The sequence below is a fragment of the Pipistrellus kuhlii genome, unplaced genomic scaffold (genome assembly GCF_014108245.1).
Source record: "Pipistrellus kuhlii isolate mPipKuh1 unplaced genomic scaffold, mPipKuh1.p scaffold_m20_p_32, whole genome shotgun sequence".
In the NCBI taxonomy this organism is placed as follows: Eukaryota; Metazoa; Chordata; class Mammalia; order Chiroptera; family Vespertilionidae; genus Pipistrellus; species Pipistrellus kuhlii.
Genome location: NW_023425532.1, coordinates 4,754,375 through 4,782,210, shown reverse-complemented (window position 1 = coordinate 4,782,210; position 27,836 = coordinate 4,754,375). Strand labels below are relative to the sequence as shown.

The 27,836-nt window shown below is 42.4% G+C and overlaps 1 protein-coding gene across 11 annotated transcripts in view; it reads left to right on the top strand.

Moving 5' to 3' along the window:
- Positions 1-27,836, top strand: part of USP9X (ubiquitin specific peptidase 9 X-linked) — a 69,271-nt gene that overhangs the window by 22,509 nt on the left and 18,926 nt on the right. For 6 of the 11 annotated variants that reach the window (XM_045570454.1, XM_045570455.1, XM_036460420.2 and 3 more), the window contains 25 exons: positions 488-567; positions 1,772-1,884; positions 2,723-2,941; positions 4,826-4,941; positions 5,143-5,394; positions 5,468-5,606; positions 7,237-7,389; positions 8,109-8,213; positions 8,611-8,817; positions 10,040-10,275; positions 11,427-11,575; positions 14,480-14,567; positions 14,969-15,311; positions 16,091-16,186; positions 16,709-16,920; positions 18,591-18,831; positions 19,584-19,733; positions 20,129-20,249; positions 21,513-21,643; positions 21,817-22,095; positions 23,932-24,057; positions 25,341-25,466; positions 26,015-26,181; positions 27,244-27,352; positions 27,539-27,685. In XM_045570454.1, coding sequence (XP_045426410.1) covers positions 488-567; positions 1,772-1,884; positions 2,723-2,941; positions 4,826-4,941; positions 5,143-5,394; positions 5,468-5,606; positions 7,237-7,389; positions 8,109-8,213; positions 8,611-8,817; positions 10,040-10,275; positions 11,427-11,575; positions 14,480-14,567; positions 14,969-15,311; positions 16,091-16,186; positions 16,709-16,920; positions 18,591-18,831; positions 19,584-19,733; positions 20,129-20,249; positions 21,513-21,643; positions 21,817-22,095; positions 23,932-24,057; positions 25,341-25,466; positions 26,015-26,181; positions 27,244-27,352; positions 27,539-27,685 — 4,105 coding nt within the window. Of the gene's footprint in view, positions 1-487; positions 568-1,771; positions 1,885-2,722; positions 2,942-4,825; positions 4,942-5,142; positions 5,395-5,467; positions 5,607-7,236; positions 7,390-8,108; positions 8,214-8,610; positions 8,818-10,039; positions 10,276-11,426; positions 11,576-14,479; positions 14,568-14,968; positions 15,312-16,090; positions 16,187-16,708; positions 16,921-18,590; positions 18,832-19,583; positions 19,734-20,128; positions 20,250-21,512; positions 21,644-21,816; positions 22,096-23,931; positions 24,058-25,340; positions 25,467-26,014; positions 26,182-27,243; positions 27,353-27,538; positions 27,686-27,836 lie in introns of those variants that run through there. The other 5 variants (XM_036460418.2, XM_036460419.2, XM_036460417.2 and 2 more) reach the window with 4 other exon arrangements.

Here is a 27,836-nt window from a genome sequence, read left to right as displayed (position 1 = left end):
TGGAAGCATGTAGTAAATTTGGAGACTTCCTTCTCAGCCTTCAGGAAAAGGTGACAAAGTGATGAATCAAAGCAGAAATCAATCATTGCCTCCCATTTTTTTCTTCTTTGCAAGAAAATTGAAAACAACTAAGTAGTGATTCATCATAATGTCTCCTAATCTGAATCCTGAAAGAGCGCTTTCCCACAAACTCGAACAATAGCTTATCCATTTAGTTGACATTTGATTATTGCAGTAGGTTTATATTCTATTAGTAAAATAATTTTATTTCTCCTCGTGCTCATAGCTATATCTTTTGTTTGACAGTTCCTTAAAAGTGTTAGAAAACAAGTCTCTCAGTGCAGATATTCCGCCGACCTTGTTTTAATATTTTAACGTTACTTGAATATTTAGTATTTCCATGCTTACATATTATAAGTAGTAGCTCATTTATAGTGCCTCTTTTAGTGCACTAATAAACATCTTTTTATGTTTTTAAAACTCTTAGGCCTCGGTGGGTGGTTCCAGTTTTGCCGAAAGGGGAATTAGAAGTGCTTTTAGAAGCTGCTATTGATCTTAGTAAAAAAGGTGAGTTTCGGTGTTGGTATGCTTTCTACAGTATGTGCTGCTACACAGCCTCTCACTTCGTCGCTGCACACTTGAGTTTTCCTCTTTCACATCTAAAGGGGCTTCTTGCCATGGCTTCTGGTAATATGCCCAGAGCAAGGGTTTGAGTCCTTCAGGGTGTTTGTAAATTCTGAAGTTAGACATAAAGTCTGTGTATGTGCATATTTAAAGCAAGCTGCCTAACTTAAAAATTTTTTATTTAATACATAGAAAAAGTTTGATTTTTCTCTAAAAAAGTTGAAAGATGAGGTCAGTTTTTTGTGTGTGTGTTTTTTTTTTTCCAATAAGCCAAGAAAAAGGAATCTGGTCTTTTTATTCTGTTATCTAGAAGTAAATACTTAATGTTGGAATTAATCTTTTTCCCCCAATAACTTTGGTCTACTTACTCTACTAGGTGCAGTTGAATTCTCCTTAGCAAAGGATGACTGTTATAGTATTCTCTATTCACTTTTTTAGGAATTGGAAATTCAAATAAAGGGCAGTTACGTTTTTTAAAATAAATATGTTTTTATTTATTTCAGAGAGGAAGGGAGAGGGAAAGAGAGAAACATCAATTGTGAGAGAGAATCATGGATTGGCTGCCTCCTGCCCGCTCCGCACTAGGGATGGAGCCTGCCACCCGGGCATGTGCCCTGACCGGGAATCGAACTGTGATCTCGTGGTTCGGAGGGGTCAACCACTGAGCAACACTGTCCAATCAGGCAGTTATATTTCCTGAAATAGAGTTTTGGGATTGAAATAGGGTAACCATGAATATGTTCTAATTGTCGGAAGATATAAATAATGTAATAAGCTATGAAAACGCATGATCAGATTACAATTATTTTCCACTGCTCAAGTATTTGATGTTCATGTACACGTTTATTAATTCAGATTTATAGAGACTTCTGTCCTTAGTGTGGTTTAGGCGCTGGACACGTATATCCTCACATCTGTATTTCTTCTCTGGAACTATCTTAGGGGAGGTTCATATTTGTTTTTAAGTACAGTACTGGTTTTAATTGTCATTTCTTTTATATAATTAAAATCCCAACGCTCTAGTCGGGCTTTGTTAGCTGTCAGTGACTAGTTGATAATTGCTTATTACCTTTTATCATATAATTGGACATCATAAGACAAGCAGAGCAATATCTTGTTTACATTAGTTTTTCCCCCTTTTTCTTAGGCCTTGATGTTAAAAGTGAAGCATGTCAGCGATTCTTTCGAGATGGGCTCACAATATCCTTCACTAAAATCCTTACAGACGAGGCAGTGAGTGGCTGGAAGTTTGAGATTCACGTGAGTCTTGCATTTGACTTTTAAAAATTCAGATTTACATAGTGATACTTGTATTTCTCATTCACACACACACATTTGGTTATATATATTTGATCCTTTGGTTGAATTTAAAAGGTTTGAAAATGCAAACCTTTGAGAATCCTTTTTATAAGTTATAGTGTCTACTGAAGGAAGCGTCGTCATTGAGAACGAGCATGCGACTGAGATTTAGGAAACTTTGGTTTAATCAGTGACCTTAGGAGTCACCGCATTTCAACGATGCTCCCAATTGCGAGATGCTCTGCTGGTTCTTTAAGTGCCACTCTGGGAGAAGCATGCTCAGGTGGGGCTCTAGCAGCTGGGACACAAAGGGTTAATGCAGACATAGACTTGCCACACAGAGACAGCAAAGAAACCTGCGTGCCTCCACCTTAGCGCGTGGTAGAGGTGAAAACGGAAAATTTGAACCACAGGCCGGCATTCAAACATATTTGTAGTCTTGATTTCAAATTGTGGTTGTGGTACAAAAAAATCCTCTGATGGAGAATTGAAGGCATTCTCTATGGACACCCTCTGTCCAGCAGAGTGTGCCGTAACTACAGATGTTTGCTTTGGGGCTTAGCCAATCTGCCCCACCTTGGATAATTGCTGTATTATTTCGATTTTAGAATTGCTGCCTCTAGTATATAAATTCCAAAGAGAAAACAGTGGTGATTTGCATCTACTTTATAATTTATATAGTACCTACAATATTAGTGAACTGTCCAAAGAACATCACAACATACTTAATGAAGATCAGAAAGTATTTGGAATTGCAGTGTTTCGATCTTCTAAATCACCTTTCCCCCTTATATAACAGAGGTGTATTATCAATAACACTCATCGCCTGGTGGAACTATGTGTGGCCAAGCTGTCCCAAGACTGGTTTCCACTTCTAGAACTTCTCTCCATGGCCTTAAATCCTCATTGCAAATTCCACATCTACAATGGTACCCGCCCGTGTGAATCCGTCTCCTCAAGTGTTCAGTTGCCTGATGACGAACTCTTTGCCCGTTCTCCAGACCCTCGCTCACCAAAAGTGCGTTGGTTTGTCATTTTCTCAGTTCAGTGTTAGTTGCTTTGCTGTGCATAGACCTTGAAGTGATCGGACCTCCCAGCAGCATGGGGAGGAATGATTTAATACGCTCTTTAAGAGGTCTGCGTTATTTTGTGTTTGGGGGTTTCTTTTCCCGCTTTATTGAGGTGTAATTGACAAAGTAGTTTTGGACTGGATTTTTGTAAGCTTTCCCTGTGTAGTTAGTCCCCATTGTTCTGCCCAGCCTCTTGGGAAATTGTGCTGATTTGGGTTAAAAGTCAAGTTACAGAAATGATAAATGAAAGGAAAAAGAGTAAAACATCAGTATCCGTGAAATAGTATACATAAATGCAATTATGTAAAAGTTCTCCAATGTAAAGTTTTTATATCAGCATAAACAACGGTGTATACTTTAAGATATATCCCTAACTATATATTCTTATGTAAATATTATATAATTAACAATATAGTTTTAATTTTTAGACGTTGAGGAGACATTTTAATATTGTAGGCCTTATAAATGGAAAAGGCCAGCCAGGAAAATGTGAATTTATGTATGTAAGGGTGGGTTTGTTCTGTTAAAAGTGAAAATGATCACAATGTGCTAAATTTGGAGCTGAGGTTTTCTGATATTTCCCAAGGCCCATATTATCACTACTTCTGGCTTATTTGTGCTTGAGCAAACCAAATTAATTTTGAAATGGTGGCAATCTCCAAAATATACCTGGATTCCTTTCTTTATTTTAGTTTATTTTTTCCTGTGTAGGTCAATAATGATCAGTAAGAAACAGGGAACAACTTAATTTAAGGTGGATTCTAGTGGAAGATATTTTATCTTTCAAGCCTAGCTCTTGAGTGTTAATAATTACTGAGTATTCCTAATTGCGTAAACATGCAACATACATTGCAGCTGGAAACATAAGGGGAGATTATATCAGCCTAATGGTTGCATTCCGATAACTGGAGAGGTAAAAATACATCCTATCAATGTGTGCTTTCTTAGGGTTGCTGGATGCCAAGAGGGACCTGGTGAATTAATTGTTTTGAATTAGCTTATAATACCAAATAAAAAGGTAGGAAGTAATGAATTTATAGAAATATGATAGTTGATTTATTAGAGAATTTAGTTAATTTAGATTCTCATAAGACACATCAGAACTACCCAGAACTCCAGCATATTGTCTCTCTAAATCAGTTACCTTTTACTTAGCATTTTTCATTTTTGCTAGACAGGTCTTTTGGTTTTTCGATAGTGACAGTAATTATTTTCCCTAAGGCTTAGTGAAGAACTGGCTCTTGTTCGCCTCACAGCTTCTAAAATGGCCTTTTAGAAGAAGGCATGTTATAACAGGTTATGTGTACATACATGTTTAGATACATTTGATTCTTATCTCTCTCTAACATTTTAATTCATTTTAAGTTTTTACATGTAAGCACGCTTTTAGCTACATCCCCGTTGGCATTTTACTTTGAGTCACTGCTATTTTTTGGGAAGTGGTTGAAAGACAACCTATACTATAGCATCATGCTGCCATGAGTCAGCAAAAGCACCAGCCTGCATGTGCTAGGCAGGAGAATCAGATGTAATATCAGCGGTTGGTGACCTGTAACAAAAAGTGAATTCAAACATCTTAGTTACTGAATATATTCTGTGTGTGTGTTTAAAGAACATCTTATCCTCGGATTTTTTAAAATATGTTTTCAGATGATAAAATGGTATCTGTTACTGTGAGCATGTGCAGTATTTTGTTCTGTTGGGTTTTTTAAGATGGTTTTACCTAATAATTTTATTGAATTTCTTATTTCTAGTATGTTTCAGTCAAGAAATGACTTCAGCTAGTACCTTTAAACGCAGGAAGTTAACTCTCTTCATTAACTGTATTGCAGGGTTGGCTAGTGGATCTCCTCAACAAATTCGGCACTTTAAATGGGTTCCAGATTTTGCATGATCGTTTTATTAGTGGATCAGCATTAAATGTTCAAATAATTGCAGCTCTTATTAAGTAAGTTATGTTTTAAAATAAATCTTCAGTGCATTCTAGAAATTGCTAGATGACAAATTGAGTTTCTCTTTTCAAGTATGGCTTCTTCTTTAACTGATAACTTGGATTTTTTAAGTTAATATAAATAGTTGAGTTCAGTCCTAGTGGATTGTAAGAAGTCATGTATTACAAGAGTAATCCTTATTGCCTTTCTTATTTCAGACCGTTTGGACAAAGCTACGAATTTCTCACTCTCCACACGGTGAAAAAGTTCTTTCTTCCCATCATAGAAATGGTTCCACAGTTTTTAGAAAACTTAACTGACGAAGAGCTGAAAAAAGAAGCAAAGAATGAAGCTAAAAATGATGCCCTTTCAATGATTATTAAATCTTTGAAGAATTTAGCGTCAAGGGTTCCAGGACAAGAAGAAACTGTAAAAAATTTAGAAATATTTAGGTTAAAAATGATACTTAGGTAAGATATTTACCTCTTGAAACAATTACTTATTGGACACTTAGAATCATACTCAACACAGTTTCTTTTACAGATTATTGCAAATTTCTTCTTTCAATGGCAAGATGAACGCACTGAATGAGGTGAATAAGGTGATTTCCAGCGTGTCGTACTACACTCACCGCCATGGCAACCCGGAGGAGGAAGAGTGGCTCACCGCTGAGCGGATGGCAGTAAGTCCTCGCTGTTCCCCTCATGATGCACCCCAGGCAAAAAAGATAGACTAGTGCTACTCAGTCAGTGCTTGCATTGCAGAGAAAACCTTGCAATGGCAAGGTGTTTGGATTGATTTCTGACTCGGGCAATCCTGAGGACTTGCTGCAATGGCATTGTTTATTGTTTGGTAATGATGTGGGCATCTCAGCACACCTGTGTCAGCTTACCGAGGAAGTAATTATGAGCTTGTTGGGCGGGGTTGGTTGAAAAGGAGGACATGACGATCATCTTGGAAATGGATTGGTCAATATTTGGTACTTAGAGATTTTCAAGTAGTAACTGCAATCGCTAGAATAAGATCTACATGATTTACTGTTGGATCACTTAAAAAACATAAGCACTTAACGTTATATCATTGTGACATTGAAAGTTTAGGAAATCTTATTTACCATACACATTTGTATGTAGGGCATATTCTTACTATTGCTAATTAACACTGCAGTTCATCCATTTCTCTCATCCCCTGCCTCTCGCAACCACCCATCTGTTCTCTGCGCTTGCTTTGGTGTGTGTCTGGCTGGCTCACTGTACTTCACCTAGGCCCCTGGTTGTCACCTATGGTGAGGTTCCACTCTTTCTTGTGGCTGAAGAATACTCCGAGTGTGTGTGCACCGATTTCTCTATCCACGCCGCTCTCGATGGGCACTCAGGCCGATCCCTCACCTTAGCCGTTGTAAGGAATGTTGCAGTGAGCATGCAGAGCTCTCTGAGAGAAGGGCTCATTTCTTTGGAATGTGTGCCCTCTAGTGGGATTCCTGGATCATATGCTAGTTCTGTTTGTTTGTGTTTTTTTAAATATATTTTATTGATTTTTTTTTACAGAGAGGAAGGGAGAGATAGTTAGAAGCATTGATGAGAGAGAAACATCCATCAACTGCCTCCTGCACACCTCCTACTGGGGATGTGCCCGCACCAAGAGCAAGGTACATGCCCTTGACCAGAATCGAACCTGGGACTCTTCAGTCTGCAGGCCGATGCTCTATCCACTGAACCACACCAGTCAGGGCCACTAGTTCTCTTTTTAATGAGCTTCCATCCTTTTCCACACTAGTTGCACAGACTTACATTCCCAACAGCAGTGTGCACGGGTTCTCTTTTATTCCTGTCTTCCCAACACTCCCTGTTGTCTCCCATGATGCACTTGAACAGGTGTGAGGTAGGTTGTTGTGGGTTTGAGTTGCCTTTTCCCTGAAGACTGGCGTTGAGCATCTTTTCATGAACCTGTTGGGGATGTCCTCTTGGGGAAAATGTCTGTTCAGGTCTTCTGCCCATTGTAAATTGGATTGCTTTTTTGCTGTTGAGTTGTATGAGTTCTATGGATCTTTGGGTATTAGCTCTTTAATAGATAACATGATTTGCAGTTATTTCCTCCCGTCCAATAGGTTGCTTTTAGTTTTGTTGATGGTTTCCCTTTCTGTGTAGAAGCTTTTGTTTGAGGGCGGCTCGCTTGTCTGTTTTCGCTTTGGGGGCCTGGTCATTGGCCCTGGGCTAGGGACTTAGGTGGGAGTCTGTCTACTGCGGTTTTTATGTTTTTAAAAGCTGCTGCGTTTAGTTCCTGCTTTAAGACGATTTCCGGATTGTGTTTAGGAATGGATACAGCAGAACAACATCTTATCCATCGTCCTGCGAGACAGCCTGCACCAGCCACAGTACGTGGAGAAGCTGGAGAAGATTCTTCGTTTCGTCATCAAAGAAAAGGCTCTGACCTTGCAAGACCTTGATAATATCTGGGCAGCACAGGTATGGAATGTGGAATAGTGGCTATTTGAATTTTTTTTTAAAAAAAGAAGCGAATACTAAGGAAATATAGTAGTTAGGAAATGGGATGAAAGCTTATGTCATATTACTTTTAATATATTAAAATGCTTGTTTACAGCAATCCTGTCAGGAATCTTTTTGAAATAGCCAATATTTTTTAATAAAAACACATATATTTGGTCAAATTTCTCAGAATTGCAGGCAGTTTCAATTCAGGGCTGAAAAATGGTTCCTTTGGTTATCTTAGTGACAGGTTTCTACTAATGGGTCACGTGGGAAGTATTACTGAATTCTAGATGACAGCGCTTTATTTCTTGGGTCTAGAAACCAAGAACACATTCTGCTGTGCCTGTAAGTGCTTAAGGCCACAGTTCCGAAACAATACCGTTGGGAGTGCCTTGTTTCTCCTATGTGCAGTGTTAAAATTGACACGTTAAATTCGGTAATGGTTCACATGAATTCCCATGCAGAGCAAAAAGCTGAATCATCAGGTTTTAGGTGGCAATTTTAAAGCATTTAAAATGTCATCCCAATCACTGGACCCCAGCAGCAAGCTAACCTACTAATCGAGCGTCTGCCCCCTGGTGGCCAGTGCGCATCATAGCGACTGGTGGGATGAACGTTCTACACCTAGCACATTAGGCTTTTTTTATACAGGGTGGTAGTCAGCAAAGTCTTGGTTTTCTTTGGGTTTTCACTAGGCAGGGAAGCACGAGGCCATTGTGAAGAATGTACATGATTTACTGGCAAAGTTGGCCTGGGATTTTTCTCCTGAACAACTCGATCATCTCTTCGATTGTTTTAAGGTAAGATTCAACATAAAGAAGCACCCTTTTGGTTTTAATATATTTAATTCATTAGATTGTGAGTTCTAGAGTAGGGGTGTCGAACTCAATCAGAGAAGGGGCCAAAATCTAAAATCCAGCCTAAATCGCGGGCCGAATGGTTTACTGAACAGTCATAAACTGTCATTGTGATGGAAACGCAGTGGAGTGCAGTGATGACAGCGCGGTGCGGACCACATTGCAAGGCCTGGCGGGACGGATTTGGCCTGCGGGCCTTGTGTTTGACACATGTGTTCTAGATAATCACTTTGAAGAATTCTGTGCCCACTATGTTTTTGTGGTGAGTGTATAGCTCATCTGGGGACAGTAAGCAGGGAGAAAGAAATGCGTTGTTTCATTCATTTAAATTGCTCTCTAGGCAAGTTGGACAAATGCAAGTAAAAAGCAGCGGGAGAAGCTCCTTGAGCTGATCCGCCGCCTGGCAGAGGATGACAAGGACGGGGTGATGGCGCACAAGGTGCTGAACCTCCTGTGGAACCTGGCGCACAGCGATGACGTGCCCGTGGACATCATGGACCTGGCCCTCAGCGCCCACATCAAAATACTCGATTACAGCTGCTCCCAGGTGAGCGGGTGCCGCTCAGCGCCCTCTCCCCCCCCTTTCTCTCTCCCTTCACAATTAGGGTGGCTTAGCTACAGAATAGTCTCAGGCTATTCCAATGTTATTTTTGAAGCAATTTTCAAGGATTGACTTTCTTCGTATAAGTTTGCCTCCGCGGTCTCTCTGTCACAGTTTGGGGTATCATCTGCAAAGCATTTTGGTCTCCTTGGGAGAATGGCAGTACACTCCACACAGGCTGTATGGTGTGGCTTGTTACCTGTGTGGTGCTGAGCCGGTTCCAACCAGATCATGAGATAGGAGATATGAAAGCTGGGCAGAGACTTCAGAGCATAAGGGAAGTTAGGTTTTCTTTCCTTGTAGAGAAATTAAGAAAAATTAATAAAACTTTCCTAAACGGCAAAGCATTTAGTGCCTTTTCCTGTGAACAAATTACACAGCAGCTTCCCCGCATTCTAACTGGCGGTGTGCAGAGCCTTTTAATTCATGCATGGACATGGCTACACGACCAGTGTCTCACTCATTAGACCTGTTTGCTACACGGATGAACCGAAATTTCAGTAAGAGCTAAGAAATAAGCTCAACTAGATGTGTCAGTCAGATGCTACTGTTTTTGACTCTGCTTGTTGGTGACCAATCGTTATTTAATACATCAACTAGTAAACAGAGACACAAAATAATTCAAACCTAAAATTAGGTGCGCAGACCTGCATTTCTGATCATTATTGATGGGGAAAAAGTAAAGTAGAGGCATGAGAAGTAAACGTGGTACATGAAGTAATGTTGGCTTTAACTGTGCCTACACACGACTCTCCCTTTCTCTCCTTGTGTGCATGTGGACATGTCCTTGTTTTTAGTTGTGGTAGAAGTTGCCGTACCATTATTTCCTTGGTAAAAATATAAATCCTCAATGTCCCTCAGTGTGCTAAAAACAAACGTGTGTGGTGTAAATAAGGGTTCTATGTTACTGCTGAGTTTTATTATATGGTAGAATCTCTAAAAACATTGATAAAGCTAAATGCCCACTTCCTGGCAAACATTTCAAATCACTTTCTGTCTGTGTGCCTAATGCTTAGTCTCTAGACTTTTGTGTAGCTAGTTGTAGCTATATCTGAGTCTCTGTCATATTGAACTTTTCTAATAGTCTTTTTAGAGTTTTGATAGTAAATGTGAAGTAAACATGTACTTAAAGCAACTTTTAAAATTATCATTGAACTCTTTACTGCAGTTACGGCATAATGTTTGTGTTGCTAATCGTACAAGAGAAGCTGTGTTTTGTAATTCTGAAAGCTATATTGACCTGTATAAAACATTGAAATCGTTTAAGGACCGTGACACACAGAAGATCCAGTGGATAGATCGCTTTATAGAAGAACTTCGTACAAATGACAAATGGGTGATCCCCGCACTGAAACAAATTAGAGAAATTTGTAGTTTGTTTGGGGAGGCACCTCAGAATTTGAGGTAAGGCTTTTAACAGAAAATTTCAGTCTTTTCATTTATGTCTTTTGCAAAGAAACAGCAGCATTATCAGCTGGTAGACGCAAACTAAGAAAATTAGAATGGGATGATCGAGGAGAGAAGAGCTTATTTGGAAGAAAAGATTCCTTTATCATAACCACCCACTTGATTGTACTGATGAGGAAGTAAGCTGCAGTTAAGTGATATGTATCACAAGCAAGACAATAATATTGCCTTCACGTTCTGGGCTCAGAATTCCCTCTTTCTTCCAGCCAGTGAGCCAGACAGTGTCATGGCATGTGCTGTGTCTATTTCCCCTCACATTTCAGTTTTTCCTTCCTCCTTGTGTCCCTCTCTACCCAGTGTCTGCCCTGATACATATATGACCTTGCTAAATGGTGGTTCCCGGAATAATTTGTCCTTGCATTGTTTGGTTATAGAGTTGGAACTGATAACATAAAAAAGAAAAATGTGGGAAAGAGAGCTGGGTGTAATCAGGATTCCTGGGTTATGGCCCTTGTATCCAAACAGTCATGTCATTCTGCCAAGATTCCTAAGCTACAGAAAGGGGCTTTTCCTATGTGTATAAAATTAAAAGATTGCCAAGATCCTTTACAGCTCTCGATTATGTTTATGCCTAACACAGAAAAGGCCACGTGCTTGGGTTTTAACATTGAAATTTGCCATCTGCTGTGTGGTTGGTTTTTTTAAGGCTAGAAAAATACTATAAAATTACAAAAGCTATAGGAGTGAACAGTGGAGAAAATTTACATTCTTTGCTGTAATTATAGCATAATTTTTGTGGTGCTGATCTTATAAGGAGTTTCTATTTTATAATTCTGCAAATAGTTATGCAAACTTAAACAAGTGCTTTGGCGCTAGTATAATAGGAAGTAGAAATCGGTTACTAAAGTAGACTCCCATTGGTGTGGTAGTGGAGAATATTAATGCATTTGTGTGTAAGATAATAACGGAATGTTTTATTTTTTGAGGCATTGGTTTTCTTTTAAATTGCTTGCCACTAAAGTAAATGGCCAGAAGTATGCTTCTGTTTGAAAGAACCCATTTGAAGTTTTTCAGTTAGTAGCTAAGAATTTAGATTATACAAGCGCTCTTGATTCCACCAGAATTAATTGCCTAATTATATTGTTAAGTTCTTCTCGTTTCAGTCAAACTCAGCGAAGTCCCCATGTATTTTATCGTCATGATTTAATCAATCAACTTCAGCACAATCATGCCCTAGTTACTTTGGTAGCAGAAAACCTTGCAACTTACATGGAAAGCATGAGAATGTATGCCAGAGGTATGTATTACAAGCTAATGGGAATTCTGGAAAATAACAGCCTCTTCCCTTCCCCGCTGGGCGGGGTCAGCATTAATTACCTCAGAGATGACAGCAGATGTATTTCGTGTTCCTTTCTGAGCTTATGATCCACTTTCGCTTTCCTCTCACCTGTCACACAGTCTTACCTCCCCGCCAGCATTGCAAGGCTCTGTAGTGCTTGCCTGCCCCGCTCTCCCCGTTAAATGTTTGCCCTGCCCTGCCCGGAGGCTGGGGCCGCCTGGCCCACAGCTGTTTCTTGCCTTCTTAGGTATGTACTGACTCATTTTCATCCTTGGTTTCCTTACTGCCTCCACCATTATCTTTTCAAGCAAACTTCTTTGTCTAAGTCCGTGTTCCATAAGTGTGTCCATTTAGGAATTAAAAAGTCACAAGTAGGGAGGTGCAAGGCCACAGGAACCCACGTTTACGTTGGGTTCAAAGTGTGAAGCTATTGAAACATGTCACTGTCAAGTGTCCTGTTGTTTTATTAATAACAGCCAGTTTGTAAGGGCCCGCCATCTGCGGAGCTCCGTTTCAATGCTCTTTTGCCCTCTGACAGTTGTATTTGATTCTGTGTGCTGGAGTTCAGAGGTATTCTTAATACATACTCCTCTGCTTATGCCCAATTCATAGCACGCACACAGACACAGACTATATTTTAGGCTCAAGTGTGTTCCCATCGCATGGAAAGGAAACGGTATATAGCCAGTGTTAGGGGTAGAATTGAACATGACGTTCTTGACCTTTTATAGTAGACTTTTAAGCCGATAATGTATTTGTAACCATTTGTATGCTTAGTCTATAGACGCAAGCGGCGGGCCTTTTTTAATTCAAACTATCATGGCAGTTAACTGGTTAAAATGAGGGTATTTCTAATGCTTGTTATTTGAAGAGTATAGTGGGTAGACTCTTGGCATTATATAAAGTCCCAGTATGCCTATGAAACATGAGATCTTTGCGTAACATTTACATACACTCCTATGTAAAACTCAGGTAAACGTGAAATTGAGGGCTAACATCAGGCTTCCACAGTTGGCTGATATTCTCAATTTTTTGATAACTATTTCACCAATATTACTATCCTGGCCGTATTTCACCACTCGCCTCTTCATCTTTGAAAGAAAACATTTCTCAGTAGTATAGTCAGCTGATTCTGCCTCCTCGTTTAATGTTATTTAGCTAAAGTAATAAACTTACTAAAATTCTTAACATTTACTCATGTGTTCTTACTATTAGTGCCTTCAGGTACTGGTGCTTACCAAGTCGTTCTTTCAAAGTTTTTTTTAACCGAAACCGGTGTGGCTTAGTGGATAGAGCTTCGGCCTGCGGACTGAAGGGTCCCGGTTTCGATTCCGGTCAAGGGCATGTGCCTTGGTTGCGGGCACATTCCCAGTAGGGGGTGTGCAAGAGGCAGCTGATAGATGATTCTCTGTCATCGATGTTTCTAACTTTCTATCCCTCTCTCTTTCTCTCTGTAGAAAATCAATAAAATATATATAAAAAACTAAAATAAAATAAAAATAAAGGAGAATCCAAGATGGCTGTACAGGTAAACACCTAGCCGCAGCCGTGCACAACAATTTCAATAAAATACAACTAAAAAAAAATATATATTTTTATGTGAATACAACACAGTATAAAAAAACCACTTTTTCGTTTTCACTCAAGTTTTAACTCATTGGTAGGATTGCCATAGGCCTAAAAGTATAAAACTCTGAGGAAAAAATATAGGAATAAATCTTCGTGGTTTTGGGTTAGGCACAGCAACATTTTTAGGGGAGAAAACGTGATATGTTGAACTACATCGAAATTTATAACTTATGCAAATGATAGAACCAGAGTAAAATGATAACCCAGGAATGGGAGAAAATATCTACAGATTATGTATCTGGTAAGGGAGTTGTATCCAGAATATATAAGAACTCACTCTTACTATTCAACAGTTAAAAACCACCCAATAAAGAAATGACAGGATCTGTGTAGACATGTCTCCAAAGACAAGCATGTGGCCATTTGGTGGCATAAAAAGATGCTAAGTTTCATTAGTCATTGGGGAAAGGCAAATTAAAACCACAGTGAGAAGCTGCTGCCCACCTACCAGGATGACAGAAGTGAAACAGCCGCAAGTGTTGGCAAGAATGAGGAGAAGTTGGCACTTTTGTATGTTGTTTGTGGGATTGCAAAGTGGTGCAACCACCTTGAAATATAGGTTGGCAATTCCTCAAAGTGCTCAACAGAATTGATCATACACTTTACCCCGGTTGTAGACCAAGGTGAAATGAAAACATAGATCCCCACCAAACCTTGAGTGTGAATGTTAGCCAGAGAAGTGGAAATGACCAATGTGGCCATCATTTGATGAATGGATAAAGCAATATGCTGTATATGCATACAATGGAACGCTATTTAGCAGTAAAAGAATGTTACGGCATGGATGAACCATGCAAAATGTTAGCCTAAGTAGAAGAAAACCAGTCACGAAAGACCACATAAGATTCTGTTTATATGAAATCTGAGCCTCTTGGGGATACTGGGAAATCTTGTAGAATGTGAGGGTAGGTTATGATACTCAAATCTTGTAGCTTTGACTATACTAAAACCATTGAGTTATACATATTAAATGGGTAGGTTTTATTGTATTTTAATTATGCATCAATACAGATGCTTCTTAAAAAGTGAACTCTTCTCATGAATTCTGAAATGGATTCCTTAAACTTTTGTGGGGAAAATACGAGGACCAGAAATCGCCAATACTTAGTAAACTTCACGATGCCTTTGAATGTCAAGTTAATGACTTTTTAAGTGACTTCATTTTCTTCGGTTCAAGTCCCAGTGATGTGGGCGTCCGATTGTGTCATGCATGCTTTCCTTTGTCATTTGCAGACCATGAGGACTATGACCCGCAGACTGTGAGGCTGGGGAGTAGATACAGTCATGTCCAAGAAGTCCAGGAACGGCTGAACTTCCTGAGGTTGGTTCCAAGCAGTCACTGCTCCTCTCCCTAAGACACAGCTAGGGAAGCACCTTCGTCCGATGTGTCTCTGAGGTCTTTTTCAGGTGGCTTTTCCCACGTGGAAACCATTGCCTGAAGTCACAGGACGCTTCCCTGGTGTTCGTTTATTAAACATTTAGAATTGTCTGAGTTTGAACTCTTCTTCTTTGCAGTGCTTGAAGAGAACACATTTTAAATTTTTATACAGAATTATGTTCTTAAGTGCAAGTTTCCATCCTTTGAGGCAAGCAGCTAGAGAATCATACTGACCGTAATGGCGTCAGAGACACTAAAGAAAAGGGGACAGAAGGCTGCTGGACCAGCACCCGATGGCTTTTTTTTTTTTTTTTTTCTTTTTCTTTTTCCCCCCATTTTCCCAGGTTTTTGCTGAAGGACGGCCAGCTGTGGCTGTGCGCCCCGCAGGCCAAGCAGATCTGGAAGTGCCTGGCGGAGAACGCCGTGTACCTGTGCGACCGCGAGGCCTGCTTCAAGTGGTACTCCAAGCTGATGGGGGATGAGCCCGACCTGGACCCCGACATTAACAAGGACTTCTTCGAAAGCAACGTGCTGCAGCTCGACCCTTCCCTCTTAACGGAAAACGGGATGAAGTGTTTTGAGCGGTTCTTCAAAGCTGTGAATTGTCGAGAAGGAAAACTGGTGGCGAAGCGGAGAGCCTACATGATGGATGACTTGGAGCTGATCGGGTTAGACTACCTGTGGAGGGTAAGCGGAGCGCTGTGTGGGCTGGACCTTTTCAAACTGACTTCGCTGAGCAATGATACCCCAAGGTTTATGCATGTTGGCTCAGTGTGGGATTAACTTATTATCCCTGCCTTTACAAACCTGACCTGGTCACAGCAGTGTATGTCATTTTTACATGAAATACTTTTTCTGCAGGCTAACTAGCCTAAGAGTTTTATTGTGGTATTTGATTATTCAGACGTTTTGATTAAGAGGTTTGCAACATTTTCAAACAGTTTTTAAAATTTCAATTACGGTTGACATGTATTTAGCATTTTTAAATGGCAGAAACCCTTTTTAAAATAAAAATGTACACACTGCTCCAGGTGAAATAGGTAAAGGGGATTAAGAGGTACAGCCTTCGGTTATAAGTCCTGGGGATTTCATGTATATCGCTGGGGATATCGTCAGTGTTGTAATAACTGTGTGGTGACAGATGGTAACTAGACTTACCGTGGTGGTCATTTCGTAATCTATACAAATAATCACTAATGTACACCTGAAACTAACATATTGTATGTCAATAAAAATAATGCTCCTGATTAAAGCGTATTATGTCCTTAGGAAAATGAGTCTTCAACAATTTTTTTTATTCAAAGACTTGCATTTGTCTTCTTTATTTTGGTCTGTTTTTTCAATTGTACTTAGTTTTCTTGATTACCGAAGTCTGTGTATCCTGAGATTATTGAATACTATATTAAAAATAACTGAGGGTATGGTTTGAATTGAAATGGCCAACTAAGATATCTTTTTGAACCTAGGTCGTGATTCAGAGCAATGACGATATTGCCAGCAGAGCTATAGATCTCCTTAAAGAGATATACACAAACCTGGGGCCGAGGCTACAGGTCAATCAGGTGAGGACTGCCGAGCATTCAGACATACACAAATTGAAACTCTGGTTGAAGAACTCTTGCTTTAAATAACTTTTCTTTAATTTAGAATTAACTAGGAATTCTTTTGTTTCAACTCTTATTGTAAATATACCTGAAATATTTGGTCCCCATTTCTCTTGTACAAAATGCTATCTAAATGAATCTAGTCTTAATAATTATCTTGAAATTATCATGTTGAGTATAATTATGGCAAGAGATTTTGACTGAATTTCTTTTGATTAGAACACCTAATCCTGAAGGGTTTTTTTTTTTGTTTGTTTTTTTAGTATCTCGTTTATACTTATATAACTCTAGCTTCCTTTGACAATATATAGTATATTCTATTATCAGTATAGACTGCCTGGCTGAATACAATCATGGTTAATTGACGGCTACCCTTAAATTAGTTATTGCCATCTTTAATTGGAATAAAGTTTTATGTGTGCGTTTAATTTTTACATTTCAAACCAACTTGAACTGTCATGTTTGACCCGTTATTGGTAGGTGGTGATCCATGAAGACTTTATTCAGTCTTGCTTTGATCGTTTGAAAGCCTCCTATGACACGCTGTGTGTATTGGATGGTGACAAAGACAGTATTAATTGTGCGAGGCAGGAAGCTGTTCGGATGGTTCGCGTGTTAACCGTGTTGAGGGAGTACATAAATGAATGCGACAGCGATTACCACGAGGAAAGGACCATCCTGCCGATGTCAAGGTTTGTGAATAAGTGATCCACCAGTGCTGTTGCTGAATGCCTTGGTATTTCCTAGCCATTGGGTTTGGAAAAGTGATGTTCCAGCCCGAGCCAGTGCGGCTCAGTTGGTTGAGTGTTGTCCTGGGCACCAAAAGGCTGCTGTTCACTCCCGGTCAGGGCACTTGTCCCCTGATGGGTACATGCAGGAGGCAACGGATCGATGTTTCTGTCTCGCTTTGATGGGGGTCTCTTTCTCTCAAGTCAATGTTCCAGAAGAAAGTGTTGGGATCTTGGCCATGAAGAGCATTATTTGCATCTTTTAAAATCTTTGGTTAATACTAGACCTTTTTTGTTTTCTGGGATCTGGTTTTGGGTTTATTTGTTTGTTTAGTGTTCTCACTCAAGTCAAGTGTGCTCTCTTGTCGTTTTATTTTTGCCAGTGACTTTTTTTCTGGTAAGTGTCGCAGGAATGTTTTGCAGTTCCAAGTGTTTTGATGCCATTCATTTGCACCAGTAAAAATAATGGCATAATAAGGTTAGCAAGTAATCAAAAAGGACTGTTAAAAGCTGCTTTGACAGAGAGCCAGAAAAGCAAGGACATTTCCAAGTGATCTGCTAACAGTTCTTTTACGGTCTTGCCATTTAGTAAATCAAATAGTATTTATTATTTACAGATGTTTATAGAATGAGTGTCACCAGAGTTTCTTTTAAAAGATTTCTCTATGGCTGAAACTGGTTTGGCTCAGTGGATAGAGCGTCAGCCTGCGGACTGAAGGGTTCCAGGTTCGATTCCAGTCAAGGGCATGTACCTTGGTTGTGGACACATCCCCAGTGGGGGGTGTGCAAGAGGCAGCTGGTCGATGTTTCTCTCTCATCGACGTTTCTAACTCTGTCCCTCTCAATTCCTCTCTGTGTAAAATCAATAAAATATATTTAAAAAAATAAATCAATAAATAAAGATTCTCAAAAGCTTAAAACAAAACAAACAAAAAAGATTTCTCTATGGCCGAAACCGGTTTGGCTCAGCGGTAGAGTGTCAGTCTGCGGACTGAAAGGTCCCAGGTTCGATTCTGGCCAAGGGCATGTACATTGGTTGCAGGCACATCCCCGGTAGGGGGTATGCAAGAGGCAGCTGGTCGATGTTTCTCTCTCATCAATGTTTCTAGCTCTCTATCTCTCTCCCTTCCTCTCTGTAAGAAAATCCATAAAATATATTTTTTAAAAGATTTCTCTATGAAATGGTTCTTTGTTAATTTTGAAATTATTTACAATTGCTTCTTATTTTTTACTTTTTGTATCTTATCTGCAATAATACTTATAACTTAAATATTCTGAGGGAGTGAATTTTGATATTAAGACTTTTTCAGAAAAAATGAACACCTTGGTACTCGAGATAGTTATGTCAAGTGTTACATCTTTGAGTTAATTTCTTATAAACTAGATGCTTCATTTTCTGCAACCATAGGTACAAACGTACAGTAGCAACAATGGAATGTGCTTTTAAGATCACTTACAGTATTTGTAGTTCAAAGGCGCAGTAACTTTTTATGTTCAAGACCCTAAAAATAGCCTTAACTCGCTCTCTCTGGTTTAAAAAAAAACATTCCGTATGAGATTTGTAGCTTTGTCGTCTTTGCAAGGAGGTTTGAAACTCTGCTGGATGTGACGATGTTTTTTCTCTTGTTCTCCAGAGCTTTCCGTGGCAAACACCTCTCCTTCATAGTCCGCTTCCCAAACCAGGGCAGGCAGGTGGATGACCTGGATGTGTGGTCCCATACCAATGACACGATCGGCTCCGTGCGGCGGTGCATTCTCAATCGCATCAAAGCCAACGTGGCCCACACCAAGATCGAGCTCTTCGTGGGCGGGGAGCTGATAGATCCTGCTGATGACAGGAAGTTGATTGGACAATTAAACTTAAAAGATAAATCGGTAAGTTTCTAGAAATACCAAACGTTTCAAGAAACTCAAAGCTGAGTCCTACCTGGTTTGGCCCGGTGGATAGAGCGTTGGCCTGCGGACTGAAGGGTCCTGGGTTCACTTCTGGTTAGGGGCACATGCTTGGGTTGTGGGCTTGGCCCCCAGTGTGGGGTGTACAGGAGGCAGCCGATCCATGATTCTCATCATTGACGTTTCTATCTCTCCCCTTCTCCCTTCCTCTTAGAAATCATTTTTTTTAAAAACGGAAGTCAAAGCTGAGGCTATCTTTTCTTCCCATAGTCAACATTGCATTCAGTAAATTATACTTGAGGCTCTATGTCAGTGTTGGGATTTTAACAGTAAATAAAACAGGCGTCAATGTAGTAGAGGAAAGGTTTTCTAAAAACTATAATGCTATGGCCCTAACCAGTTTGGCTCAGTGGATAGAGTGTCGGCCAGTGGACTGAAAGGTCCCAGGTTTGATTCCCATCAAGGGCATGTATCTTGGTTGCGGGCACATCCCCCAGTAGGAGTTGTGCAGGAGGCAGCTGATTGATGTTTCTCTCTCATCGGTGTTTCTAACTCTATCCCTCTCTGTAAAAATCAATAAAATATATATTTTTAAAAACAATTAATGGTATGGTTATATTAGACACTACTTTGGGAAAGTATAGCTTGTAGGTTTTTGTTGGTGTGTTACTGACTTCAGTTTTGTGTATTTTGTTTGCCTTAAATTTCCTGCTAACGTACTGTATCATTTTCAGCTAATTACAGCCAAGCTTACACAAATAAGTTCCAATATGCCTTCAAGCCCTGATAGCTCTTCTGATTCCTCAACTGGATCTCCTGGAAACCATGGCAACCATTACAGCGATGGTCCCAATCCGGAGGTGGAAAGCTGTTTGCCCGGGGTGGTGAGTAGCTTTGAGTTGCTGTACGCCAGGCACTGTGCCGTCCTCTTGGAGAATAGAGCAGTGTATTGAACAGGGTGGGTTTTTCCTTGAGGCGCTTGTAATTTATGCGCCTGCACATCAAACAGCTTTGTAGCTAACTGTGAACTTCACAGTAGATCCCCTGAAAGTAATTGGAATTGGAATTTAAAACCTCTCCTGTAGAAACAGTATTGTTATGTTTTCATAAAGTTGATCTGCTCTACAGCTTAATTATAGCTAGTGAATATAAGTTCGGAAGTACACCACTGTGTTTAAAGACTAGAAATGGCATAAGCAAAAGTGTGGCAGTTCAGTGTATTGCGCTTTCCTGGGAGGTGTGCTTGACAGGTAAACGTTCTGTGTGTTTTGTGTTCTAGATAATGTCCCTGCATCCCAGATACATCTCTTTCCTTTGGCAAGTGGCAGACTTAGGGAGCAGCCTAAATATGCCATCTCTCCGAGATGGTGCCAGGGTGCTTATGAAACTGATGCCACCAGGTAAGATTTAAGAACAAAAACTGACGTTGACAAAGGACACGCTGGCCAATGACAGGATGTATTGGCCACTTCTGTTCGTAGGTGGCACACGCCTTCCGGCATAGGCCGGAGCGGAAGTTGGCAGTCTTCAGCCCACCGCCTGGTTTCCCAAAGCCTGGGAGCAGCGGGTGGTTTCCCCGCAAATAACCTCTTCCAGAGAGAACTCATGGACAGGCCATGCTCGCCTTAAGGGCAACACCTGCCGTTGTAGCTTCTCCGGGAGCCTAGAGCTTCTTCCATATCGTCATGCACACGAATGGTGTGGTCTCGCATTAACCCGTTTATCGAATCCTGCCTCATTGTAATGCCATTTTCCAATCCACCAGCTTGATGCTTGACCCAGGACTCCAGAATCCCTGGTCTTGTTTTGAAGAGCATAATGCCACCAGGCGGCGACAGTGAGCTCTGGCCAGGCTGCTCCAAGCCGGGAAACTTGAGGGCGCTTTTCTCTCTCTCTCTCTCTCTCTCTCCCTCCCCCCCTCTCTCCCTCCCCCCCCCTCTCTTTTTTCTCCCGTATTTTATGTAATCAAAGTATAGGCCTAGATTTGAAATAGCCAATTTTAGAAAGGCCAGTAATAACTGTATTACAGTATTTAGATCAGAGGCTTTGGACTCAACCAGGCTTCAGTTCAAATCCTGGTATGTAAAACTGAGCTAATAATAATAACTTTGATACATGGACTAGTGACTGGAATGTAACCAGTTATCTCAACAAATGTTATCTTGTTTTCTGTCGCCATGGTTGCTACACACATACACTCACACTCTTTTAAGAAAGGAAGCAGGGGTCCCGGCCGGTGTGGCTCAGTGGTTGAACATCAACCCATGCACCAGGAAGTCACTGTTAGATTCCCAGTCAGGGCACATGCCTGGGTGGTGGGCTCAATTGGAGGGAAGAATTGCCATTTTTCCCTTTTTGTTATTTTCCTTAAGAACGTCCTTTTGAAGTGTCTGGTGTTTTTTCAGGCTCCAGTGGCTGGAGGACATGTTGATCTGAAGTCTGAGTAGGGGGAGCCTGCTTCCCTACTGGGGTTTGCTTGGCTGATTAGTGAGCCCTGATTTGTTTACTTGTTTACTTAGTATTCTCGAGTCAATCCAGATCTGGCTATATGAAGCTGGAGCCTAGAACTGGCTGCTTGTTTCACACTAAAGTCTGAGGTATCCGCAGTGAGCTGCTGTGCACCTGATGGGTGCTGTGTCTGAGCCGTGTCTCTCCCTTTGCAGACAGCACAACAATAGAGAAGCTGAGGGCCATCTGCCTGGACCACGCCAAGCTCGGCGAGAGCAGCCTTAGCCCGTCTCTCGACTCGCTCTTCTTTGGGCCTTCCGCTTCCCAAGTGCTGTACCTGACCGAGGTTCGCCTTTTCCCTTTGCCTTTCCCCGCGCCCTTCCCACTGGCCTTTCATGCCGATGTGGAGGACGGAACCCCGCAATGAAGTATTTTGGGATGGTCGGAAGAATTTCTTCGCCGGGGACATAGGCGCTGTCTTTTTAAGACCTTGAACGCAGTCCCTTCCTCTCTCCCCAGGTGGTCTATGCCTTGCTCATGCCCGCAGGGGCGCCTCTGGCTGAAGACTCCTCTGATTTCCAGTTTCACTTCTTAAAAAGTGGCGGCCTGCCCCTGGTCCTGAGCATGCTGACCCGGAATAACTTCCTGCCCAGCGCAGACATGGAGACGCGAAGGGGTGCCTACCTCAACGCCCTGAAAATAGCCAAGCTCCTGCTGACGGCCATCGGCTACGGCCACGTGCGCGCCGTGGCGGAGGCGTTCCAGCCGGGCGTGGAAGGCGTGAACCCTCTCACATCGGTAATGACAGGCCCCTGAAAAGCCTCTGGGTGGTAACAGACGGCCATTTGTGAAGTCCAACCTCTCAGCGACTCTTTAAGTATCGATATTAAGTTCAAAGGGAAGCTGTCTCAGGTTCTTTCTAGTGATGCATTATTTTAGAGTGTTTTGGTTTTTTTGTGTGTTTTTTCCCCCTCTGTTAAATATTATTTGTATTAAAGTGCAAATGCTTTCCACTCACTATATTTTTATTTGAGAGACTAGTTCTTCACGCCCCCTTAAATCCTGTTTGACTTTCAGTCTTCTTTTTTTCTTTAATATATAATATGTATATATACCCTGTTTCCCCGAAAATAAGACAGTGTCTTATATTAATTTTTTCTCCCAAAGTTGCGCTAGGTCTTATTTTCAGGGGATGTCTTATCTTTCCATGCCCTAGGTCTTATTTTCAAGAGATGTCTTATTTTCGGGAAAACACGGATAGATAGATAGATTTATTCTTTTTATTTTATTTTATTTTACAGAGAGGAAGGGAGAGGGAGAGAGAGTTACGATAAAGACACTGGTGGGAATAAAAAAGCTGTAATTGATTTAGCCTGTTGCCTCCAAAAGTTCTCACGACCTGCTAGAATTTAATGCCTGTTTATTAGAGGTGTAATGCTGTATTTAATACAGACTAAAATTTGAGTTATATGCATCATACGTGATGATTTGCTAAGTTACTGATAGGAGATAAGGACTTCAGGAATATATTCTTTTTTTAATGGCTTAGGTTTAATCGGAGGTTGGAATGTGGATTAGATGCGTGATATTATAATGTCACATGTAATTGAGATAATAGCACTGTAATTGTTTTGGGCGTGCTAATGGCACCGTGGTTATGTTTGAAAGGACTATTTCCCATCACCGCCCTTTTTCCTTTTTTTTTGAGTAGTTTCTGAAATAGAGATGAAATTATATATCCAGGATTTGTTTTCAAAATGCATCCTGGGCTGGGGAAGGGACAGAAAGCAAGGAAGGGTGGCAGTTAAACAATTGGGGTCCTTTATTAGTAAATTTTGGTGCTTGCCAATGGGCACATAGGCGTTCTTAATACTATTCTCTCCACATTTGTATATCTTAGAACGTTTTCGTCAGTCTTCATGGCCCGAGTCCTGCATGTTTTTGGCCCGTGGGTGTGAGGCTGGGAAGCGTGGTTCTTGGTTAGCTAAAGCCCCTCCGCACGGGCCTGGCACTGGGCTCAGCATGTCCCGGGAAGCAGCTCCGTGCTCCCCTCTCGCTGTCCCTTTGCGGCATCGGTTCCGAACACGGGCTGTGTGCGCGCAGAGTACACAGCAGTTCTCCTTCAGCTGTGGACCAGGGAGGACTGTGTGAACGGCAGGCAGAATTGCCTGAAAGGGACTCCTTAAAAGTAACCTTTTCTTGTGGGTTTAAGAACATGGTTACTCCATTAAGTAAAACTCTGGTACCATTCATATTTTTGCACTTCTGATTTTTCTTGATTTTTCTCCTTTCCCAAGAAGAATTTGGTCATCGGGGCACAGGGGCAGGTCTGCCCGGGAGCCGTTTGCAGGCTCTCTAGTTAGGGTGGGGCTGCGGCCTGTCAGTTCAGCTTACCGCCTCACCCTAACCCTTACAGTGGTGCTGAGCCCAGAGCAGGGACATGAGCTGGATGGGTCTGGAGCGGCGGCGGAGCGGGGGGGCACTCTCACACCTAAGAGAAAGAAGAAGCCCCACGGTTGGCACTGTGGGGTGCTGTCTGGAAGGAGGTCATCCGAGGGAGTGTGATGGGCAGGAACGAGCGGGTGTGGTTACGGAGCGATCATTGGCTCCAAGGAAAACGGTCGCCTTTTCCAGGTCAACCAGGTCACGCACGACCAGGCGGTGGTGCTGCAGAGCGCACTGCAGAGCATCCCGAACCCGTCGTCCGAGTGCATGCTGCGGAACGTGTCCATCCGCCTGGCCCAGCAGATCTCCGACGAGGTGGGTGCTCGGCCTCTCAGGCTCTGGCCGCCTGTAGCGTCCGTGGGGCGCTCTGCCTTCGCCCCTCTGTGCGTGTAGCGGGAACCCTGGTCACAGGTTAGGGCTTGCGTTTCCCCGGCCTGCTGGCTTTAGTGCCTCTCAGACGAGATCAAGTTCCCTTAACATAACTTTGGTCTACTAGCAATGCCCATGCTTTCTGGGCGTGGTCCTCTGTGTGTACAGTGAGCAGCGTGCTTTTCCAGTTTTTAATTCGCTGGATTTTTTTTTCATATATTTTTATTGATTTTTTACAGAGAGGAAGGGAGAGAAATAGAGAGTGAGAAACATCGATGAGAGAGAAACATGGATCAGCTGCCTTCTGCATACATCCCACTGGGGATGTGCCCACAACCAAGGTACATGCCCTTGACCAGAATTGAACCTGGGAACCTTCAGTTTTCAGGCCGAAGCTCTATCCACTGAGCCAAACCAGCTAGGGCTCGCTGAAATTTTTTTTTTTTTAATTGACTTTATAGAGAGAGGGGTCGGGGGAGAAACATCCATGATGAGAGAGGATCATGGATCGGCTGCCTTCTGCACGCCCCACACTAGAGCCCAAAACCCGGGCATGTGCCCTGACCAGGAATCAAACTGACCTAATGCCTAGGTCGACACTCAACCCTTGAGCCACACCGGCCGGGCTGTAATTCGGTGAATTTTGAGAAATGCCTCACAGGCACGTGATCCCATCACTTTTGGGGTGCCCCTGTGTGGTTCGTTCTCCCTCCATCCCTGCCCCACGTGGCCGCTGATCTTTTGTCCCCGGACACTTGTTTTTTGTTTCTAGAATTTCACACAGAAGCAAATGCCGTGTTCTTTTATGTCTGGCTGCTTTACTCTGGATAACGCCTGGAAACTGACCATGCGGGAACCATTAGTCCATCCCTGTTACTGTCGAGTGGCGTTCCCTGGTGGACATTGCACGTTGTGTTTGTCCATCCACTTGGTGAAGGCCGTCAGGATGGCTTCCCCTTTTTGGTCGTGAGGGAAGCTGCTGGGAACGTTCTGGAGTGTGGGTGTGAGCACAGGTTTTGTGTATCTCAGGTTAACAGCAAGGGAGGAATGGGGCCGTCCTCCATAGTCTTTTTGCGGTTCTGGGGCACGTATGACAGGTGTAGTGCGTGGCACCGCCAGGCCACGTGGAACCTGCACACACAGGACTCCTTCCAGAGGAGAAGCATTCCTGCCCTTTCCGTGCTTACTCTGCTCACTCACTCGCTGCTGTCGTCATTCCTGCCATGCAGGCTTCGAGGTACATGCCCGACATCTGCGTGATCAGAGCCATTCAGAAAATCATCTGGGCCTCCGGGTGTGGCGCTCTGCAGCTGGTGTTCAGCCCGAATGAAGAAATCACGAAAATTTACGAGAAGGTAAGAGCTGGCACAGAAATCGCGCTCTCTTCAATGAGCGTTGTTCAATACTAAATTTGATGGCTTCCATCCTCACTGTTCTTCCCCATCACCTTTCTGTCCATTGTAGATTTGAGCTTAGCTGGCCGTCAGTACCCTACCCACACATATTGTAGGTTGTCAGACCTTCCTTAGCAGTTCTCTAAGACAGATGCTTTAGAACAAGCTGGCGCTGCAGGTGAGCTAGAGGTGGGACTAGTCAGGCTCCTGGCTGCGGTGCAGGGTGGCTCTCCAGGAAGGAGTGGCTGCTGGTGCCAAAGAACCCGCTCCGAAGGTCTCCAGGAGCCTGGCGGGCGGAAGCAGGTGGTGGTGTGGTCAGCAGCTCCCTGGGAAGGAGACCCTGGAATTAGTCTCCGTTGTCCACCACAGTCCTTCCCATGCTATTCCGAGCTGCAGGTGGCGGCCCAGGCCAGGTGGATTGCGGGGGGAGGGACATGCTGCACCCTGGCTTGGAGCGGGGGATCTTTTCCTTAAACGCGTTTCTAGATGACTTCCCGCTGTTGTTTCAGTCCAATGTGGGCAATGAGCTGGACCTGGAAGACGAGCAGGTTTGCTGCGAAGCGTTGGAAGTGATGACGCTGTGTTTTGCCTTGATTCCCACGGCCTTAGACGCTCTGAGCAAAGAGAAGGCGTGGCAGACATTCATTATCGACTTGCTACTGCACTGTCACAGCAAGTGAGTGCCTTTCCATTGTAAGAAGCTTGGTTTGGTGCACAGAGGTCATTTCTGGCGGCAGAATGTATCCCAGCAATCAAAACTGTCTTGTCTCTGTAGCATATTAACATCTAGGAAAAGGTTATTTAAACGTGTTTTGCTTATCCATATTTGTTTGATTTTAGTCTCTGTAAAATGTCCAGTTCCCAAAGTGAAATTAATTTTTCTCTGATTTCAGAATTTTGTTTGACCTAACAGGTATATATTTTAGCCCATTTTAAAAATGTACTTTACAAGGTTTTAAGTTAAATAGAGAATTAGCCTCCCATCTTGAATAACTAGCTACAGGGTGTGTGTGTTGGTTTTTTAAGAGAAGTTGTTAATTCAATAGGACATTCAGAAGGCAGGATTATGGTATGAACTTCTGTATTTTTATACAAAGAATAAAAACCAATTATAAGTTCTCGTTTGCATTTGAAGAGTATTTAATCAGACTTTTTTTTAGTATTTATTATTGAGCTCAATACAGGTGTTTCCTATTCCCATTGTCTCCCTCCACCCAGAGCCCGTCCTACCCCAGGCCTTCCCCACCTTATTTCTCCCCCAGAAAATGGGCACTCCTGACTTCAATGAACATGGGTTCCATCAGAATCAACCCTCTGACTTGTAGGACCTTGCGGGGTTTCAAAACCCTCCCACCCCCCAGGAGGGTGCGTGCACTTAGCATATGCGCTGGGGTTCTTTACAGTGAGCTAGGCATCCGGCCTCCACTCACCGCGCAGCAGAGCTGCGTGAGGCTCTCTGTGGCGCATCTGGTACTTGGAGGAGTGTTTCTGGTCTTTGCCAAGGAACAGGTGTTAAAAGGCACCTCCAAACTCATCCGTGACAACTTGAGGTTACAGTTCTTAGCACACAGCCTAAATCCATGGATGTGTGTTGCCGGCTTAAGGGGTGTTATCTTGTATTTTCACTCTTTAATTTCTCTACCTCTCATCCCCACCCTCCCCGGGGAGACCAGGACTATATTTTGTGGGGTTTTCCTTCATGAGAGTCAAACACTAACAGGAAGCCTTTCTCTTGCAGGACCGTCCGCCAGGTGGCACAGGAGCAGTTCTTCCTGATGTGCACCAGATGCTGCATGGGCCACCGGCCGCTGCTCTTCTTCATCACGCTGCTCTTCACCGTCCTGGGGGTGAGACTCTGTGCTTGTCCGTGAGGCGCGTTCTTCACACGGGGGCTCCCAGGAAGTCGTGCTTTAGATTGCATTGCATTAGAGTGGTCTGCCCGGGCAGTAAGATGGCTACTTCCCATACGATATTAGCCATCTGCTCCAGGTGAGTTTTTAAGAAGCGAATTCATATCTGCTTTCTTGTTTCAGAGCACAGCCAGGGAGAGAGCCAAACACTCGGGTGACTACTTCACTCTCCTGAGGCACCTTTTGAATTACGCTTACAACAGTAACATTAATATACCCAATGCCGAGGTTCTTCTCAACAATGAAATCGATTGGCTGAAAAGAATTCGGGTAAGTTGCATTTCCCATATCGCTAAGTTGAGTAGTTTGTTAATAGCTTATAGTTTTGAGCATTTTGATTAAGTGAAAAACACTCGAGGAATAAAAAGGACTGACAAATGTACCCCGCATTGGTGGACGTTAGTAACTCGGTAACCACAGT